Below are 18,561 nucleotides of genomic sequence, written 5' to 3' on the forward strand. Positions count from 1 at the left end.
TATACAGATATTTAAAATCCTTTTGTGTGATGAGAATTAGTTTGAGAGCATGATTTCTTAATTATGTCTCATTGCTAAGTTATTAGTGTAAATCAAGGATAAGCCTTTTTTCCGAGTACATACTACTTTTCTGTTTGTCCCTGATGCATGCTTTTCAGTGCAGGCATTCATTATTGTTGAGCATTAAGTTTTGTATTTCTAAACAGTGGTGCATGTCCAGCCTAGTGGTTCAATCAGAACCACTAAACACAGATTAAACTTTATAGTTGAATGAATTAAGACATTGTTGATGGTGTAAGTCAAGATTGAAAGACCTCTATTGTCGTGATACACAGGTACAATGAAATTGTAAGAGTCTTCTCTCTCCAAGATATATATATATATATATATATATATATATATATATATATATATATATATATATATGTGTGTATACACAACAATAATAGCAATAGTAGCAACATCAGCAAATAACTATATACAAAAGACAGAATAAAATATACATATATCTATATATCTATCTATATATATATCTATATATATATATAGATATATATATTAAATGCATTCATACAGAGGGCCATGCACCTTCATTGAGATTTTTTTAAATTTTTTATGTTAATGATACACAGTTTATTAAATTTCCCAATTTCAAATTGGGGCAGGGGCTGGCTTTTTTTTTTTTTTTTACCAATTCTGAATGAAAATTAAACAATTTATTAAATTAAAAACATATACTGGCATGTGAAATATCATAATAATAATAATGTGTTCTAATGATTGATTATGGTCAGATATCTACCAGCATGTGTATTTGAACGCACCACCAACTGTTTCCTCCACTGATTGGTCCGGGGGAAGTAAACCCTCCCTCCACTTCTTATTGGATGTCTCGGGGACGCCCCGCCTCATTCTGACTTCCTCAGCGGTACTCTCGTCCCATTGGTCCAGCGGGTCCGACAGCAGAAAACAACAAACAAGTTAGGGTGAAGACCGTCGGGATGGATGCAGGTAAGAGCGTCTACAGATACATAACATTGTTTTTCTCTCCGTTAGCAACTCAGTCGAACCACAAAACAACCAACTCATCGTTATTTCACACCTGGGAACTCATCTCCTGCCTTGTCATGGCGGCATTACCGTCTCCAGCCGCCAGTCCAACACAGAGCCCAGTTTCTTTGTAGCCTCGGTGACGTTAGCGTGCTAAAGTGATGACTAAAGCTAACTGCTAACTATCGTTAGCCCGCTGCTAAGGCTAAATGTGTTGGTTTCCCCGCTGTGACAGCTCACTCTAGAGGCGCGTGACTTCCTGTCCGGTCCCCCACATTCACCGAGTGTTAGTGTCATGTGTTGGTGTCACGTCTCGCTCCTTCTGATCTGTCCCCTGTCTTCGGTCCGTCTGTATGCTAACGTCATGATACGCCCAAGACGAACATCCGATGCTCTGTCACCATCACACGCAGAATGCTACTTTCCTGTTAGCAGTGCTGTTAGCCACGAGAGGGGCTCTGTGTTATGAAACAGGACTCATGGAGGTTCATGATGGAACTCAAAGTGAACAGACTTCATATAATATTTGCTTCTTAAATCCCTCCTCACCGTAAACATGTCTGATCTGTATCTGATCTGATGATCTGACAGGTGGTGAGCTAGCGTGTCAACTTCTCCTGTCCATTTATTTTGTAGTTGACATTATGGTGGACCTATATGTTTTGTAATAAACCACATAACCACACACAAGAGTGTAATAACAAGCACCAGAGAGTTTGTCTTTCTTTAGATGAACAAGTAATGAAACAGTATGAACATTCACATCACACACACTGATATTATTATTATTATTATCATAATCATTATTATTATTATTATTATTATTATTACTATTATTATTATTATCATTATTATTATTATTATTTGTTGTTGTTGTTGTTGTTACTTATTATTCACACACATACAGACATATTGATCACATTGACATCGCTTTTGTGGACATCACACAGACTAGCTGGAGACTCTAACCATAATCTAAACATAACCTTAACCACTGACCCCAAACCCGGCTGTTTCTCACAGATTTGATCCCCAGTCAGACACTCTGACCCATCTTAACTAGTCATTAGTCTGAAATTTAGCTCCAAAAATAGCCTATGATATACAAAGTAGAGAGGGCTCTATAATGGTTCTCCTGCTGGAACACCTTTGCAACCAATTGACGACTGTCGGGTTTTAAATATATATTGGTGAATAAACTATTTAATATGTGATCATGTGCAATGGATAATTAGTGCCTACAGACACTAGAAATGCACGTAGCTGCACACAACGTGTTGTGTTTTTACAAGAGTAGGAAGCCGAAAGTGTCATGGCAGGTTACAATCTAAAATAAAATGTGTACGTTAGATCAACAAACCATGACATTTAGCCCCATTTCTGTGTCCCCACATGACCAGATGACCGAGATCCTCAGGGGTATATAATATGGGGTTGTTATGTTTGTTGTACTTATTAATTATGCATCCTTTGTTATTAAGGGGAATTCCAATGATGTTACACATCAAGTTCCATTAACTTGACTCATGACTATTCAGCCCGTGCTTACTTCTTTAAAATGTCTTAGTTGTTTTCTGAGTTGTTAGAAAATTGATGATCTGAGAGTGATGTAATCTGGGATATCTCTGTGATCTGACTAAGGTTTCAGTGAGAGTCTGAATTACAAAATGAACTTCTGAGTCAGCATTTTTACCTCTATGTCAGGGAGTAAAAGTCAGGATATCTTGGCCTCTGCTGCAACAAATTTCACTTTTCTTTTAAAACCAGTTTCTCTCAAGTCCTGTGAAGTTATAGACGGACAATACTTAATTCCAGGAGTAGCCTTTTTTAGTACAATTGCTGAGCTTGTTTTTAGGGTATGTTTATTTCCCTATGAAAATGCATTAGGCAGGAAATTGAAACTGGAGACTTTATTTTATCCGACAGGATAAGATTCCTCCTTCGACTGCTCTCGTGCATATAAAGTGAGACCCAGGTTAATCTAAAGTAGCATGGCTAGATACTGTTTAGACAGATGTACATGTGTGTATATATAGAACATCCTTCCTGGAATTCTTCTCTAGCTACTAATGGATACTCCATCTTTACAACCTGACAGATAGCTTCACTTATATCAGCTGCTTAGTTGTTGCTAAGTTGTAAGTGATCAACAATATGAGCACCAGCAGTTTCTCCATTGTTATTTTTCACAGACTTACAGTTGACATACAGTCATTTTCTTTTGCAGCAACCTTGACATATGACACACTTCGCTTTGGAGAGTTTGAAGATTTTCCTGAGACCTCAGAGCCTGTGTGGATCTTGGGCAAAGAATACAATGCACTCACAGGTAGGACTTTAGGATTTTGAGTGTATGTGAGGGGTTTTCGGTTGTATTATAAGATGGTGATTTCTGCTTCTCCTGCAGAGAAAGATGACATTTTATCAGATGTCACTTCACGACTGTGGTTCACATACAGAAAAAACTTCCCGCCGATTGGTGAGTGTGTGTTTGAGTTGAGCTCCTCCACTTGAGATTTGACTCTTTTTCATGGAGGGTTCTTAAATGTGTTACAGGTGGGACAGGACCAACGTCAGATACAGGATGGGGGTGTATGTTACGATGCGGCCAGATGATCCTCGGCGAGGCCTTGTTGTGCCGACATTTAGGCAGAAGTAAGACAACTTTTAAAATACACCAGCAAAGATATAGATATGTACGTCTATAGATAGAGTATATATTGTCCCTGTTTGACACTAACAGCTCTTCTATAGATTGTAAACCGGAGCCTATAGCAACACAGAGCCTGTTTTAAACAGGCTTGATAACTGTTGATTTTTTTAATTGTCAGACTGGAGATGGACCAGAGACGAGAAACAAAGAGAAGAGTACATCAGTATTCTCAACGCCTTCATTGACAAAAAAGACAGCTATTATTCCATCCATCAAATTGGTCAGTAGTGACTGTTTATTCCTTTCAGTTAAATTAAGAGATCAGTCCTGAATCTGTTTTTGCATTAAGTTGTTGTTGTTTTGTTCTGCTGCAGCCCAAATGGGGGTTGGAGAGGGGAAGCCAATAGGCCAGTGGTATGGACCAAACACAGTCGCCCAGGTTCTAAAGTAAGTACTGTAAAACAAAGAAAAATAAAAAAAACTGATGACTGTTTTATCATCAAAACTGCCATATTTGTTTTTTGCAGAAATGTACTTGTCATAAGCCGCTTTGCTTTAGCCCTGTCCAAAATCCAGAGATGGTTAATTTGCAGTGATATAAAAAAGACAAATCTTCATGTTTCCATATCTGTGTATTATTGGTATTTTGGGTAATTTGTCATTAGGTTGAAGCTGCTCTTATAAGACTTAATGTAAACAAATAAAAGTCACTATTTATGTTTAACTTTTATTGTCCTTCATCCACATACTAAGTATATAGCTGAACAAAATGTTGTTTCTCATGGGGCATAGTGCAACACAACATACAACATAAAAACGGAACATGATTACAAAGTTGGTTATTTTATGTAACTACTGATAATGAAGGTGCTGGGTGCACACCCAGATGTTTAGTGCCAGACTGATAAGGATTTTTACAGGTCAATACCGATACTGAGAGTAAAGAATGTCCGATACCAATATATTGGCTGATATATATATATATATATAAATTGGCAATGATTCCTAAAATGTCATTATTAAGCCCTAATGAAAGAAGTGTTACAGAGGCTTGATATTTTGCAGTTTAACAATAAACTTCATTATAAATAATAAAAAAACTGAAAACACAAATTCAGATATGTAGAACTTGGATTTATAAAAATAAGTAAAAAACAAATCTTTTCTGCATTGTTAATTCTGTGAAATTAGTTAGCATTCGTTGCATTTCCTTCCTCTCAAAATATTTGCAGAGCAAATTTCTTTTTCCACTGACGTTTTAGCTAATTGCAACCAAGAGCGTGACCCCGTCATTCGGTTGATGTTAGCAGTCACAACTTGCCTGTTTAGCCTGAGTAGTACACACATGAGCTCCTTTTTAAAAGACATTGTTTTCTATAGGCTATATAGGCTGTAGGTAGACTGAGACCAAACACCATTTATGTATTTTTGTCAGAAACCGGCCTGACAGTGTGACTAGGTCGATAATCAATCCTCTAATTCCAACTACCACCTGTCAATTAGCCTCATAGTGTCAATCTGGCAGCAGGATTGTGTTTTGTGTTTCTTGCCTGTGCATTTCAAAACATTTAAACCAAAGATATGACTCTTTACTCTGATTAGGTTAAAAACTAAAATAATAAAAGTGTCCGTTTTAACCAAAGTGTGACTGTCTCTGCTGTTTTGCTCTCAGGAAACTGGCAGTGTTTGATACGTGGAGCAGATTAGTTGTACACGTGGCAATGGACAACACTGTGGTCATCGAGGAGATCAGTGAGTGCTGCTGCTGCTCTGCTGCAACTTTGTGTTTCAGAACTTCCTGTTATCATCCATTAGAATACACAGTTCAAATGTTTCTGAAATAATCAACACCAGGTTAAACTACGGATTGTGCACAGATTGAAAGGTTCATAAAGAACTTAACAAAATTGAGTGTTCAATGTGAGTATTCTACTCCAAAGCACATCTGTCTCAACCCTCTCTGTCTTGGGTTTACTGCATGACCAAATGTGCATCTGCGTCAGTGCAGTTTTCTTAAGATAAACAGAAAAGTACAAAAGTACTATTTCAATAATTCTGTGGTTCAGTGATGTTTGTTTTCTTCATGCAGAGCGGCTCTGTATGCCCTGGCTGGATGCGGCAGAGGCCTGTGGAGAGGCCGAGGCAGTGGGGGATCTGAATGGCTGCCTCGAGGGTGCGTGTGCGCTGGCTGAGGAGGAGACGGCTCTGTGGAGACCCCTGGTCCTGCTCATCCCCCTCAGGCTGGGCCTGAGTGATATAAACGAGGCCTATATTGAAACCCTCAAGGTGAGAAACGGCAGTATGTGTATCAACTACTCATTAAAACTTAAAGAAATGTGAAAAGTGAGTTCACCCAGTGTAATTAGTCCATGTGTGTGTTATTACACAACAATAACATACTTTGGACTTAACGCTTGGGACATGTCTAATTATGTAACTGTGGTTGGTACACAGACACAGGGCATGCGCTCCAAGTTAAAAACAAAAGTAGACTGCTACAAGTTCTCGTTTGGGATTAGCTCCAATTATTGTTTTGTGTGGAGAAACCAATCTAGATATTTGTTAACATGTTTCTGAAAGATAATTAAAGTAGTTTTGGGTATAATTAAAAAAGCTGACGCAACAAAACCGTTCACCATAGCTGCCTCCTCCTTCTGGAACAAATCAGAGACTGCACTGACCTGTCCACCTTCAAAACATGACTCAAAACCCACCTCTTCACAACTGCTTTTGATGTGTGATAAATGATGTGTATTTTAAGGGTCTTTAAGTGTTGTTAAAAGAGCTACATAAACAAATTGTAATATTATTGTTGTTATTTATAATAAAATTGAATTATAAAATAATAGGTTTGTACACTAGTAACCATTAACTGGTTTTACGTCAACCTTACACGTGACTTCTTTATGTGATTTGTCCACAGTCCAACTTCAGTGTCTAAAGAAGCTTTGATTAATATTGTATATAAACAGTGGGTCACATGGCTTCTTGTATGTGTACGGGTAAATTAGAAGTTTGAAGCTCATGGAGAATTGTTACCTGACCTCTGTTTGTAAAGTCAGCATTTAGCAGCAAAAGATCCAGATATTTTTTCTGTTGGTCAGATGTAATGTTAGGTCTTAGACGTTAGCCTGCTGACTGGTCTGGTGTCCAAGCTTGTTAAATATGTGTGTTTTGTAGAAAAGTGGGTAAGAGTGGAAGAACTGGTGCTTGAATTAACACTGCGGTAAATCCAGCCAAAGCTGTGGTGAGATAAAACCCTCTTGTCTCTTTCCACAGCAATGCTTCATGCTGCCTCAGTCCTTGGGTGTTATTGGGGGGAAACCCAACAGTGCCCATTACTTCATTGGTTATGTCGGTATGTCTGGTCTCATTGTTTGTGAAATAAACACCCAGCTCATGCTCACCATAATAATTTGACTTTGTAAGGTCCAATCTGTTTCTGAACATGTTTTTCTTTCTTGTTTTTCTCATCAGGAGAAGAACTCATCTACTTAGACCCACACACCACACAGCCTGCAGTGGATCCGTGTGAAGACAGCCAGGTCCCCGATGAGACGTACCATTGTCAGCACCCACCCTGCCGCATGCACATCTGTGAACTGGACCCATCCATTGCAGCGGTAGGAATGGCAGGGAGGGTTTTATAGGGCAGAGCTTTTGTGTCTCAAACTAAAGACCATTGTTAATCGTGAATGTGAGCAGGCAGAAAACCTCTCACAGTAATTCAGATGTTCCATAGCCGATTGTTTTTTCTGGTGTCTGCCAGGGTTTCTTCTGCAGAACAGAGGACGAGTTTGATGACTGGTGTATGCGCATAAGAAGGGTATGTGTGTCAGTATGAACACTGCTCCTTTGACTCGTCTAAAGCAGTTCAATAAAGTACCATGATCCTTGTGATGAAGCATAAATGATGATGAAATGTCCCTTTTCCAGCTGTCCTGCAGAAGAGGAGGCCTGCCCATGTTTGAACTCGTAGACAGTCAGCCCTGTCACATGGTCAGCATGGATGCCCTGAACCTCACTCCTGGTAAGTACCCAACATGTATTCCACGGCAGTCTTTATTCAAGAGCATAGTGTTTCAGTTTGAGAGCAGGATTTCTCGATTTCACGTTCAGATTTGCTCTGGGATTTCTCCTTGCCCTCAGATTTTTCACTCTGTTAAAAATTTCCAACCAATAAAATGTCAGATGTAGTGATGATGAATGAAATTGTCCCGCCCTCATTGTGGGTGTGTTAGCTTTACAGAGTCCTGTAAGGGCGATTGCTTAAACCGGGTTCATGCACTTCCTGCCATTATTTACGCCGGCTTCCTGTTGCTGTGCTTGAAGAAAACAATTTCAACACCTTCATGGAGCAATGAGTGCCGCAAAACTCTACTTAACGTGGAGCAGTATAATCATGGATTTCAAGCTTTTATACGTTCTGGGAATGAAAACAACATGGATGCTACCATGCTGGTTTCTTTTCCTCCTGTATTTAATTGGAACAGCTCACACAGCAAAAGTAGCCAAAATGAGGGCAGGGCAATTAAATTCATCATTACCACACCTGGGTTTCTGTTGGTTGGGAAATTTTAATGGACCTGTTGCACAAAATCCAAGAGCAGAAATAAAGATCTGAGAGCAGACGTTTCAGGTGCGCACAGAGGTAATGTGAGAGCAAGGAGAACTTGATCGCAGGAAATTTAAGCAGGAAATGAAATGAATGAAAGATTTCAATAAGTCTTGTTCTCAAACTGAAGGACCACACCCTTGAATAAAAAACAAAACAATATTCTAAGAAATGTGGTTTATTAAATGAATTTTAATGATTGTTTGTTTTCTTTTGTGTTGACGCTCCCTTCACAGATTTCTCAGACTCTGACAGGTTGGAGCGGTTCTTTGACTCAGAAGACGAAGAGTTTGAGATCCTTTCCCTGTGAGGAACACTCGAACAATGATTAACTGTTCTTGACAGTAGGCGAGAGATTCCCTCTTCTCTGTATCAGAAGGAAAAGCCTGAGGGGAGGAACATTATTTGGAGACCTCTTGAGCCAGTCCAGCTCCAATGGTGTAGTCAGTGTGTGTCACACAGTGTTCTCCAACCTCTGATTACGCTCTGTATCCAACATCGAGACTGCCTGGTGGAAGCAGTAGCAGGAGCTCAGGACAAATTCTGTATGCACATCTTCACATACATGTGTTTGCATTGAGTCTTAACACTTTAAATGTTTATTCTGAAGTGATATGGTGCCTTTCCCTGACTCCATAAGAAAAAATTGCCATAACAGTTTTATGTTGTATAGAACACAATGGTTCATCATGCCCATTGCTTCCGCGGTATGTCACTAAAAACTGAATTCTGTAACAGCCTGTAACGAAACCAAATTCAGTCCCGACAAGTTGTAATAATTGAATTAATCATGCGAAGTATCCTTGCCAAGTCGGATCATGTACACGAGTTCATTTGAAGATTATTTATTTAATCAACACAATATATAGACAGGTGAAATAACAAGAGATGTAAGAGGATTAAAAAACAAAAAAATAAAATCACTATCGGATATTTGACAGCACAAATGTTTCTCTCTTTGATGTAAAATGTTATTTGAATCACAGCTGAGGCAGTTCTCTTCTGCTTCCAGTCAAGCAATGGCAGGTAAATGATTGAGCTAATTAGAAGTGTAATGAGCAAAAGAGTCAGTTATTATAGCAGGTACTAATATATACAGAAATAACTAAATCTAGCATTTTAGACTTGTCTTGGTCCTGACACAGCAGCTGGAGCCACAGTCACTTCCACAGCTTTCCAAGGGGCAGGTTCTGAGCTGTGTTGATGGTATCAAGGCTGTGGGTGGTGATGTCCTTGTGCACATCGTCAACACTCTTCGAAGCATCGATTACCTACAACAGACCATTCACATCACATGTTAAATGTGATGCATTTAATCATAATCATCATTGTGTGGATCCTTCCCAGCCCAACACATCCCAGGAATCATTGCGCTTCATTGACAAACAGTTTGTCAAAGAGCTAATTGCGGCAAAAAACGAGGCGAAAACATTCGATTTTATTTTGACATGCAAGTACTCAACTGAACAGCTAACAGTACAAATGTGAAAAAAATATATTTTTCGGGGCAATCTGCCATAATACCCATGTGCAGCAGGATGCGCTTGCCTCCCTGTTTACAACACATACATGCCCAGTATATGTGGTCATGCGAGTTTTCACGTGTATTATTATGGACAGGGATTAAAACTGATGGAGCTAAAACGCTTGTGTGAACAGAGATTGTTTTCAAACTAAAACATAGTAGGATGGATGTAGCCTCACAGATCTGACTCATACCTGCCAGTTTACTGAGGGATCTTTCATCAGCTCTTCAAACTTCCGTTGCACTTCTCTTTGGAAGATGCTGGTCTCGTATCTCTCCTCTCCAAACTGACCTCTGAGAGCAGCCTCGACAGGGCTGAGCTGCAGGAACATCACCAGGTCTGGCTTCGGCAGTCCCACGTCCGGTTTCATGCACCAGTCCAGACAGAACCCCTGGAGACAACAGGACATGTCATTACCCACACGACGATACTGTCTGTGATAGGTGCACAGATCGAATGTGCTGAGACTCACCGGCTTGGCACTGGTGAAAGCAACTCCGGAGAAGGCGTACCTATCTACAACCAGAGTGGTGCCTTGCTCCAGCTTCTCCTTCATCAAAGGTCTGTGGGTTAGAATTATTCAAATATGCTGCATAAGAAAATGCAAGCCATGAGCACAGGGAATGTTTTCAGCAGTGGGTCAACACACAGTTGGTGCTTTAGTGAATATTAATTCACTAAAAATAAAAGAAGTTCTGAGTAAATTGACTGCGTTTACATAGACAGCAATATTCTGACCATTATTCTGAATAAAACTAATCAGATTGCAATGTTTATGAGGGGGTAAAAGATATTTCATATTCCGGTTTACAAACTCCAGAGCAAAGTCAGAGTATGATAACCTTCGATTATAAATAGTTGTGTTCTTTATAAAAAGGCAGAGTAAGTGGAGTCAGATTTTCTCCACACCATGGTTCTCCTTCTCATGGAATCCCGATGGACACGTCACAGGGTCAAGTGGTTGGGAAAGGAGATTATTTGGACTTTCCCACCGCAGCCCTGATGTGTCTTAAGAGGGGTGAGTTTAAAAATATATATATATATATATATAGTCTATGCTTTAGGCCTTTTAGAAATAATTTAGCAGGTGAAAACAGGTGTTGCTGATCACCTGCTGTCTCAAGTCAAGATGGCTGCCATGAAGAAGCGCCATGGGGAGTCTATTTGACACGTTTGCACAGCTGACATCAACAGGAAGTTGAACAGAAAGCTGCCATGGTGATACTTTCAGGGAACCTACACGTCTGCAGTGAATAAGGTCCGTTATCAAAAGTAAACACTATTCAAAACAAACAGGGAGCGCACGAAGTTTGTCTGAGTCTTACACCATCTCCCAGCGGTTGGCAGAGAACAGCAGGTGAACCGTGTGGTCCTCCAGGTCGCTCTTCTTCTGCAGGTAGGCGCTGATCAGCTGTCCGATCGTGGTGCTCCTGTCTGCGCCATGTAATCATATACATCACGTTAGCGAATGAACGGACGTCCTGCTGCACACGGAATGTTAACGTGAAGCCCGACAAAGTGACCACCGCCTTACCGGGGAACCGCATCATCTCCACCGACTGCCCGCTTTGCTGCAGCGCCTGCAGCAGCTTCTGGCACTGGGTGGTTTTCCCGGCCTTGTCCACCCCCTCCAGCACGATGAGTGCTCCTCTCTTACACGCCATGACACCTCACTGTGTCTGTGAGCTGTACAGAGGAGACGGAGACCGACAGAGCGCCCTGCGAAGATCAGTTACACCACAGACCGAGCCTCACATTTACCCGCCTTTTCCTGAAGCCTACTGAAAACATGGAAGTGCAGTGACGCACTTCCGTCTTCGATTGTTATTGTTTTTTTCTATAATAACTTTATTGAAATGTGCTAGACAGACACACGTTGGTCTGGTACCACCTACATCAGGGGTCTTCAACGTTTTTCAGGCCAAGGACCCCCAAACTGATAGAGATGGAGCAGGGACCCCCTACTATATATATTGTATAAAATTGTGTTTTATATTAAACTGGGCCTAGTGCCATGGATAAACAGAACCTGCCAGAGCCAGCATGTAACATGCGGCCTCGTGATTGGCACAGCAGCAATAGGGGCGGGTCTTCCTCGTTGCGTACAGGCGGCTTGGAGGGACAGGTCTAGGCTAGTCTCGTGCTGTGAGTTAACCGGTTAGTCAACTAGTGCGCCGAAAATGTCAACTAGTTGAAGAAAATGCCCAACATGTAAGAAAAATGTTCAACATGTTCGGTCAAAGTCCCTACATGTTTGGTACAGAGTCGAACAAGTGAGACAAAATGTCTCCCACTAGTAAGCTAGTGAGGGAAACATCAGTGTCACTAGTTTACTAGTGGCTCTTTTTGGACCTAACTAGTTTACTAGTAAAATAATGTGGCTGTAACTAGCTCACTAGTACGGCCAAAAAGACCCCAACTAGTGCTACTAGTGGACTTTTAGGCTCCTACTAGTTACACTAGTAGCCATTTTGAGCCTCACTAGTTTACTAGTAAGGTCAAAAACAACCTTACTAGTGGACATTTTGGCTCTTACTAGTTACACTAGTGACTATTTTTAAGCCACACTAGTTAACTAGTAAGGTCAAACAGACCCGAACTAGTGCAACTAGTGGACATTTACGCCTCACTAGTTAACATGTAAACTGCAAATGCAGCCACTAGTGTCACTAGTCAGGCGCAAATGTCCACTAGTAAACTAGTGTAACACTTTCAGCATTACTAGTTCGGTCCAGAGGGCCACTAGTGCGGCAAAAAGCCAACTAGTAGGGACTTTGGTGCTACTAGTGCGGCGCACAGTGTTACTAGTAAAGTTTCTGTTGTAACTAGTTGAACAAAAGTGCCACTAGTTGCTGAAAAAGAGTGACTAGTAAGATTTTTTGTTCAACTAGTACAGTAAGATACTGAACTAGTGCGACCAAATGTCCAACTAGTGCTGACAAAGACCGAACTAGTGGAGGGGACTGACATTTGATATCAAGGATATGGAATAAATGCTCAAACGCCTTGCCATAGGTGCCCAGCTTGAGAGAGCTCCTGTGTGTCGCTGAATGTGTGCATTGCTGACTGAAAGATAACGTCTTCTGCCTCCATTAATCCGTTCGCAACAATATGTTGGATTCATGTTAATGTGTATTTAAAGACATTTAAATAAAAATTGGTTGGGGAATTTTTTTTTAAATAAATATAAAAAATTGTCTAATCAACCAAAAATGTCGCGACCCCCCTGCAGTACCTCCGCGGACCCCCTGTTGAAGACCTCTGACCTAGATAAAACTAATACATTCTAATCCAACATTCAATGATATAGTCAGATAAATAGTTTTATATTTACATTGTAAAAGACCTCTAATATTAGATCTGCCTTTATTTGTATTGTGCTTTACATGGTTTCGTTATCCACACTATGTAACATTTTAAATATGATACATTGATAAATTCATGTTTCTAGATGAGTAAATCTGCAATGCATAGTCATGAAAGTGCTGAATTTGCAAAAAGGAGCAGCCTATATTCTCTTTCAATTTAAAAGGAAAGCTAGCGTACTATTACTTCACCTGTCAACATTTTGTCTTAACAAATATTTAAAGGGCAAGATTCAACACTATCTCCAATGTGTATTTTAAATCATCAGTGTGACATACACACTATAATGTAGCAAAGTTTCACTTTTCTTGTTGATCTGGTACCTACATGAAAAATGTTTGAGGTTATCTGTAAGATGAAAGAACCCATAAAAATATCTAGCACAAAAATGCACTTAGTTAGGATACATGTGATCTCTCTCTAATAAACCATTTAGATTCGAATTTTTTCAAAGGTTTGTAAATTTAAGTTAATTTTAGACTGTTGTAATAGGTAAAGATCACAGAGGTACTACAGCACTATGGGGAACAGCCAGACGTTCCCATTCACGTAATGACTGAACTGCACAAGACAACTTCTGAGGGTAATGATTTATTTCTTATACACAGTCTCTAGTTCAATAGTAACAGTGTCATCAGGATCATTTCTGCCTCAATCCAGCAGACAAGCATCACAATTTGTTCTCATGACAGTGTTTCAGAGCATCTTTCAGTGCTGCCAGCACCATGTCAACATGGGCCTTGCTGCTGTTACATCCCATCAGTCCCACACGTAACACCTGAAAAGACCCCAAAAAATCAGAGATTCAGGCTACGCACAAGTCTTAAGCAACTTCTTAGTGTGCAAACAAAACAAGAAGTGAGTACACAGACAAATAATCATTTACCAAGCCAACTGATGGTCCAAGCCCTCCGGAAATTTCTAAATTATGGGTTTTCATGATGTAGCTTGTGATCTCTTTCCAGTCATATCCAGTAGGAGCAACAATGGTGGTGACAGTCGGCAGCCTTGCTTTCTGTAACAACCAGTAAATCCAGACATGGTGATGTTTTTTCTTGTTATAACAGTGACTTGAATGAGCGTGTGAAATCCACCAACAACAAATAAGTGGTTGTATTGAAACTTAAGACTCACTTTTTCTTTGACAAAAAGGTGGAGCCCCATGCTTTCTAGGCTAGTGTGGAAGTATTCCGCCACTTCTTTATGTCTTTCCCAGGATTTCTCCAGACCCTTAGATCAACAAACATTTGAACAAACATTATACAACAACATCACCATTTACCTGTACCATATTTACATTGACTTTATGCTAATTTACGGTGTACTGATCAGGGTTTTTGTTTGACATCATACATGCAAAGACAATGCTAACACACAGGTGTAGCAGGTGTAATGTTTACCATGTTCACGATCTTAGTTTAGAATGTTCACATTTGCTCATTACTGTCTGCATTAATGTGTTTTATAGTATCTGGTTATAAACTAAAGCACTAAACAAATCCCAAATTTTTGACCTCATGATTGTGCAAATCAGAGGATCACTTAAGTCAGGAGGATCCATCCTCTGTTTTATATGTACAAAATTTCCTGCAGTAGTTAAAGATCTGAGTCATGGTGGTTGTTGGACTGACCTATCAACACAATGACATTAGCGTCCCTGCAGCCATGATTCGAACATGGATCAAAGTTGGGGGTTAGGGTTTTGGTATAGAACCTACTTGTTCATAGGTTCCATACCAAAGCAAAAGGTAATGTGGGTAATTCATATTTTTGCCTTGTTCTTACAAAGGTATTGTTGGCACAGAGGTATACTATTATAATACTCAATGGCTGCAGAACTTTTGCAGCTCAAAGCAAAATCCAACCATTCCTCTGAAGCACATGTCCCACCTCTTCAACAAGCACCGCCAGGCTCTCCCTCAGAGAGTAAAAAGCAGTGACTGGGCCTGTGTGGTGATATCTATAGAGAGGAAATGAAGCAGAGAGAGCAATAAACAGAAATTGTGCAAGTACGGCTAAAAATGAAACCGCTTTGTGAAATGTGATCAGATCCAGTCTGCAGGAAACAAAAATGTCTCACACTCTTGACGGCTTGCCATCACATCCCCAATAGTTTGAAAGCCAATTCAAATCCAGGAAGAATGACACTGGCTTTGTCCTCCGGTTGAATATTTTCTGGCTGTGGACAAATTCAGCATTAAACATACTTTATAATGTGATGGTAATCTATTACTGGCAGGCTTGTAGGTATATACAGGTCTCACCATGCTCTCTCACTGAAGGAGATAGGTGCTGTACCCGGTGGAGCATTTAGCACCTTCTGAGAGCCTGTGTAGAGGATGTCTATCCCTGTCAATACGGACATTTACAAAAAAAAAATCTGATGAAGTACAATACAAATGTGTTAAATAATTTCATCAGTTGTGCCACTGGAAAACACTTTGCAGGATTAAACAACAAACCTTGCTGGTCCATGTGCAGAGGGGCTCCTCCCATTGAAGCCACAGAGTCTACGAGAAACAGGCAGTTATACCTGAGGACACAAGTCATAACACATCTCTGTTATCATCTGCTTATCATTTGAAACAGATGTGATGAAGACAGATTGTTGCGAGTGTTGTGTCTCACTTGTGGCACAGCTGTCCGATTCCATCTAAAGGATGCAGGACTCCTGTGGAAGATTCCCCATGTGCAAGGAAGAGCAGGGCGGGCCTGTGCTTTGCTAAGGCCTGTGATGAGATAACAGTGAGACCACTCTGAACGCAGCTTTAATGGAAATTAGTAAAATAAATAAGTTATTAATAAATTAACTGATGTTTTAATTGTGCTGAAATGACTGTGAAAACTAATTTCCCCCAGGGGTCAGTAAAGTCTAAAGTCTAATACCCGCTCAATTTCTTCGTTGGTGAGGAAGCCCCCAGGAGGCGCCACAATGGTATTCACTCTGGCACCTGTTGGATTGAAACACATGGTTTTCTGTCGTGTTTTTTATTTATTTTTTTAGGATTTGAATTCCATCATTTGATAAAGATTTTAAAGTACCTATCCTCTCTGCCATGTCTGCTGCTCGCTCTCCCCATATTCCATTCACTGCCGTCAGCACCCCCTCCCCGGGCTCCACTGCGTTGAAGATGGCACACTCCATGGCAGTGTGGCCGGTGCCGCTCACAGCTAAAGTCACACGGTTCTGAGTCTGAAACATGTACTGGATTCCACTTTTGATGTCATCCATTATCTGTAATGTGAAATGAAAAATCTTTTATGAGGAAAGGTATAAATAGAAATGTATTATCTGTGCTATTCCACCCTGTAGCCTTAAATAAGCAGCAGACTGTGTAGTCCTAACCCTGGTTTGCTGTAACCTTTCTAAATCTGTGTAATCAAGTTAGAAAGCACATGATCAGAAACTCCATCAGCAGCAGTTTTGGATAATAATTAGTCATTGTTAAGAAAGGAACTGGAAAAACTGGTTCTGTAGCCTCTCCAATGTGAAGAGTTGCTGGTTTCGTCTTGATAACTAACTGGAACAACATTCAATTATTTTTTCACAGTTTTTAACATTTCATTTATAGAACGTGTTAAATTACAAAATAACCAAACAATAATGAAAAAACAAGTCTATTTAACAAACATTCAATTTGGAGCAGCATTTTAATGTTGCAGCCGGATGAGGTGGAGGAAATGTTAGAATAATTTACTAAACAGGTTTTGTCATTAAATTTATAGAAGTTAGTTAAATTATATGTTTTGTCTCTAAAAAAATCTTAATTTTCAAATGACCAGCAACTGAGTCTGTTAAATAAACGTACTAATATGATAGACACAATATTTCCCATTGAAAATAGAAGCAAAATGGCATGAAACAGAAGTAGTTGCACCAGTAGTTGCATGAAATTTGTAAGAGTAATACTTATGTAAACATTTGCTTTCTATCTGATGTACTTCCTAGTAGATGTTACATCTTACTGTACCTCAAGATGGAGGCAGATTGTGACTTTGGCCTGTCTTTGAAACAGGGTTATTGCTTTTCTATGAACTGTGGATAGTTTTGTGACAGATACAGTATATTTAAAAAAACAAGTTGATGCCTTTCTCTTCCTGGCAAGTCATCATTCATCAATCATTCATGTTAAACACACAGTTACCTCAAATATCTCTGGATGCATGTGTCCAATGACAGGATTGGCCCCGGCCTGCAGGATACGAGGGGGGACGTTGGAAGGACCTGGTCCAAACATGTGGCGGAAAGGAACCACCAGCGGTTTCAGTAGGCACTTTGGTGGAGGTACAGGGACGGACGACATGTTTCCAGCAGTGTGACGAGCAGCAAAACCCCAACGAGCCGTGGAAACAGGCAAAGTAAAGCCCCGGCTGAGCACGCCCCTCTGTTTGACCAGTGAGGGCCTGAGGTCACTAGTCCGTCACAACATTTCCCTCTTCTGTCAACACTCACTGCTTTCTGAGCTCGGGTACCTTGATGCCTCCCAACCTTTACAGATAAGGAAGTTAAAATGTCCTCAAATGTTAAATATTGACTACAAACTCTCCAGGTTTAACTATTACACTGATCTTGAAGGTTTCCATAGGCTGACCATGGTGAAAATCCAGTCGGTAGCTGACATGTTAAATCAATTCATAACCTCTGACGTTTGAATTTACAATTTTCATGCAGTAGATTTAAATTTAGTATCTGTATAAAATTTAACATTGATGGACATTTTGGAAAAGCCTGGTAAAGTGAGATGTTTTAAGGATATGAGTTGTATCACATTGGTGCACCAGTAATTCAGGGTTTCACCTTATTTTGTATGATTTACTTTGTGTGTGTGTGTGTGTGTGCGTGTGCGTGTGCGTGTGTGCGCCCGTGCGCGCAGAAAAAGAATGTGGAACAGCTCCATAAGAGAGACAGTCTAAGCTTCTATTGGTCAGAAGATCAATACAATGAGATAAGAAATTGTATCGTTCAAAGTTCAAAAATACCCTTTTCCTACAGGACTACATTCACGACTTAAAGCTCATATATATTTTTAAATAATTTATGGTTATATGTTAGGATAATGGCGGCACTATGAAGTAAGACATTATGTCATACAGTGTAGCATTGCACTAACGTTTGCAACCAATATCCTTAGAGACACAATCTACAGCTTATTTAGAATAACCAATCATTTGTTGTCATATTGTATAAATTAAGCGATGAAGTCATTATGTAATGATATTATAACAATACAAGAATAAATAGTACTGCCTGATTGGGATATATAAAGTGTGAATGCTGGGGGGTGAGAAATAAGAGAAGAAAAAAATGATAGATTGATGGATGCATTTTTTTTTCCAGCTCTAATATGTTT

General features: G+C 39.9%; 3 protein-coding genes across 8 annotated transcripts; 1 reads left to right on the forward strand and 2 right to left on the reverse strand.

The window, feature by feature from the left end:
• Positions 1-909: 909 nt before the first annotated feature.
• Positions 910-9,251, forward strand: atg4b (autophagy related 4B, cysteine peptidase). 4 transcript variants are annotated; one of them, XR_004613654.1, is made up of 13 exons: positions 910-1,011; positions 3,278-3,379; positions 3,458-3,529; positions 3,607-3,705; positions 3,882-3,983; positions 4,078-4,150; positions 5,376-5,455; positions 5,793-5,989; positions 6,983-7,061; positions 7,181-7,326; positions 7,487-7,529; positions 7,640-7,733; positions 8,555-8,602. XR_004613654.1 is itself a non-coding variant. In XM_034583209.1 (13 exons), the coding sequence occupies exons 1-13, from the start codon at positions 1,002-1,004 to the stop codon at positions 8,626-8,628; spliced, it is 1,200 nt and encodes a 399-aa protein (XP_034439100.1). In that variant the 5' UTR covers positions 910-1,001; the 3' UTR covers positions 8,629-9,251. The 4 variants fall into 4 exon arrangements, 2 of the variants coding, with proteins under 2 accessions (XP_034439100.1, XP_034439101.1); XR_004613655.1 differs by having other exon boundaries at positions 8,540-8,576; XM_034583209.1 differs by having other exon boundaries at positions 7,473-7,529; positions 8,540-9,251.
• Positions 9,085-11,641, reverse strand: dtymk (deoxythymidylate kinase (thymidylate kinase)). The gene is made up of 5 exons (XM_034583213.1): positions 11,379-11,641; positions 11,170-11,278; positions 10,317-10,407; positions 10,038-10,235; positions 9,085-9,589 (listed from the first exon to the last, which is right to left on the reverse strand). The coding sequence occupies exons 1-5, from the start codon at positions 11,506-11,508 to the stop codon at positions 9,479-9,481; spliced, it is 639 nt and encodes a 212-aa protein (XP_034439104.1). The 5' UTR covers positions 11,509-11,641; the 3' UTR covers positions 9,085-9,478.
• Positions 11,642-13,785: 2,144 nt separating this feature from the next.
• On the reverse strand, positions 13,786-17,656 carry agxta (alanine--glyoxylate and serine--pyruvate aminotransferase a). Of its 3 annotated transcripts, none has more exons than XM_034583211.1 (11): positions 17,356-17,653; positions 16,253-16,445; positions 16,097-16,161; positions 15,839-15,939; positions 15,673-15,743; positions 15,475-15,559; positions 15,291-15,389; positions 15,101-15,170; positions 14,345-14,440; positions 14,097-14,225; positions 13,786-13,988 (listed from the first exon to the last, which is right to left on the reverse strand). In XM_034583211.1, exons 1-11 carry the CDS (start codon positions 17,512-17,514, stop codon positions 13,881-13,883), a joined length of 1,176 nt encoding a protein of 391 aa, XP_034439102.1. In that variant the 5' UTR covers positions 17,515-17,653; the 3' UTR covers positions 13,786-13,880. The 3 variants fall into 3 exon arrangements, 1 of the variants encoding a protein (XP_034439102.1); XR_004613656.1 differs by having other exon boundaries at positions 13,789-13,988; positions 14,334-14,440; positions 17,356-17,656; XR_004613657.1 differs by having other exon boundaries at positions 13,789-13,988; positions 14,341-14,440; positions 17,356-17,655.
• Between the last annotated feature and the right edge of the window lie 905 nt (positions 17,657-18,561).

Source organism: Hippoglossus hippoglossus, chromosome 4 (genome assembly GCF_009819705.1).
Source record: "Hippoglossus hippoglossus isolate fHipHip1 chromosome 4, fHipHip1.pri, whole genome shotgun sequence".
Taxonomy (NCBI): Eukaryota; Metazoa; Chordata; class Actinopteri; order Pleuronectiformes; family Pleuronectidae; genus Hippoglossus; species Hippoglossus hippoglossus.

Bases quoted from the DNA above. Each gene is read 5' to 3' on its own strand.
- atg4b (XM_034583209.1), top strand. The intron at 5,990-6,982 runs GTGAGAAACGGC...CTCTTTCCACAG, and splicing joins CCTATATTGAAACCCTCAAG to CAATGCTTCATGCTGCCTCA. The intron at 7,530-7,639 runs GTATGTGTGTCA...TCCCTTTTCCAG, and splicing joins GGTGTATGCGCATAAGAAGG to CTGTCCTGCAGAAGAGGAGG.
- dtymk (XM_034583213.1), bottom strand. From the start codon at position 11,508: ATGGCGTGTAAGAGAGGAGCACTCATCGTGCTGGAGGGGGTGGACAAG. The intron at 11,279-11,378 runs GTAAGGCGGTGG...TACATGGCGCAG, and splicing joins GGAGATGATGCGGTTCCCCG to ACAGGAGCACCACGATCGGA. The intron at 9,590-10,037 runs GTATGAGTCAGA...GGTCTGTTGTAG, and splicing joins ATCCCTCAGTAAACTGGCAG to GTAATCGATGCTTCGAAGAG.
- agxta (XM_034583211.1), bottom strand. From the start codon at position 17,514: ATGTCGTCCGTCCCTGTACCTCCACCAAAGTGCCTACTGAAACCGCTG. The intron at 16,446-17,355 runs GTAACTGTGTGT...TTCACATTACAG, and splicing joins TGCATCCAGAGATATTTGAG to ATAATGGATGACATCAAAAG. The intron at 15,744-15,838 runs GTGAGACACAAC...TTGTGTCCTCAG, and splicing joins ATCGGACAGCTGTGCCACAA to GTATAACTGCCTGTTTCTCG.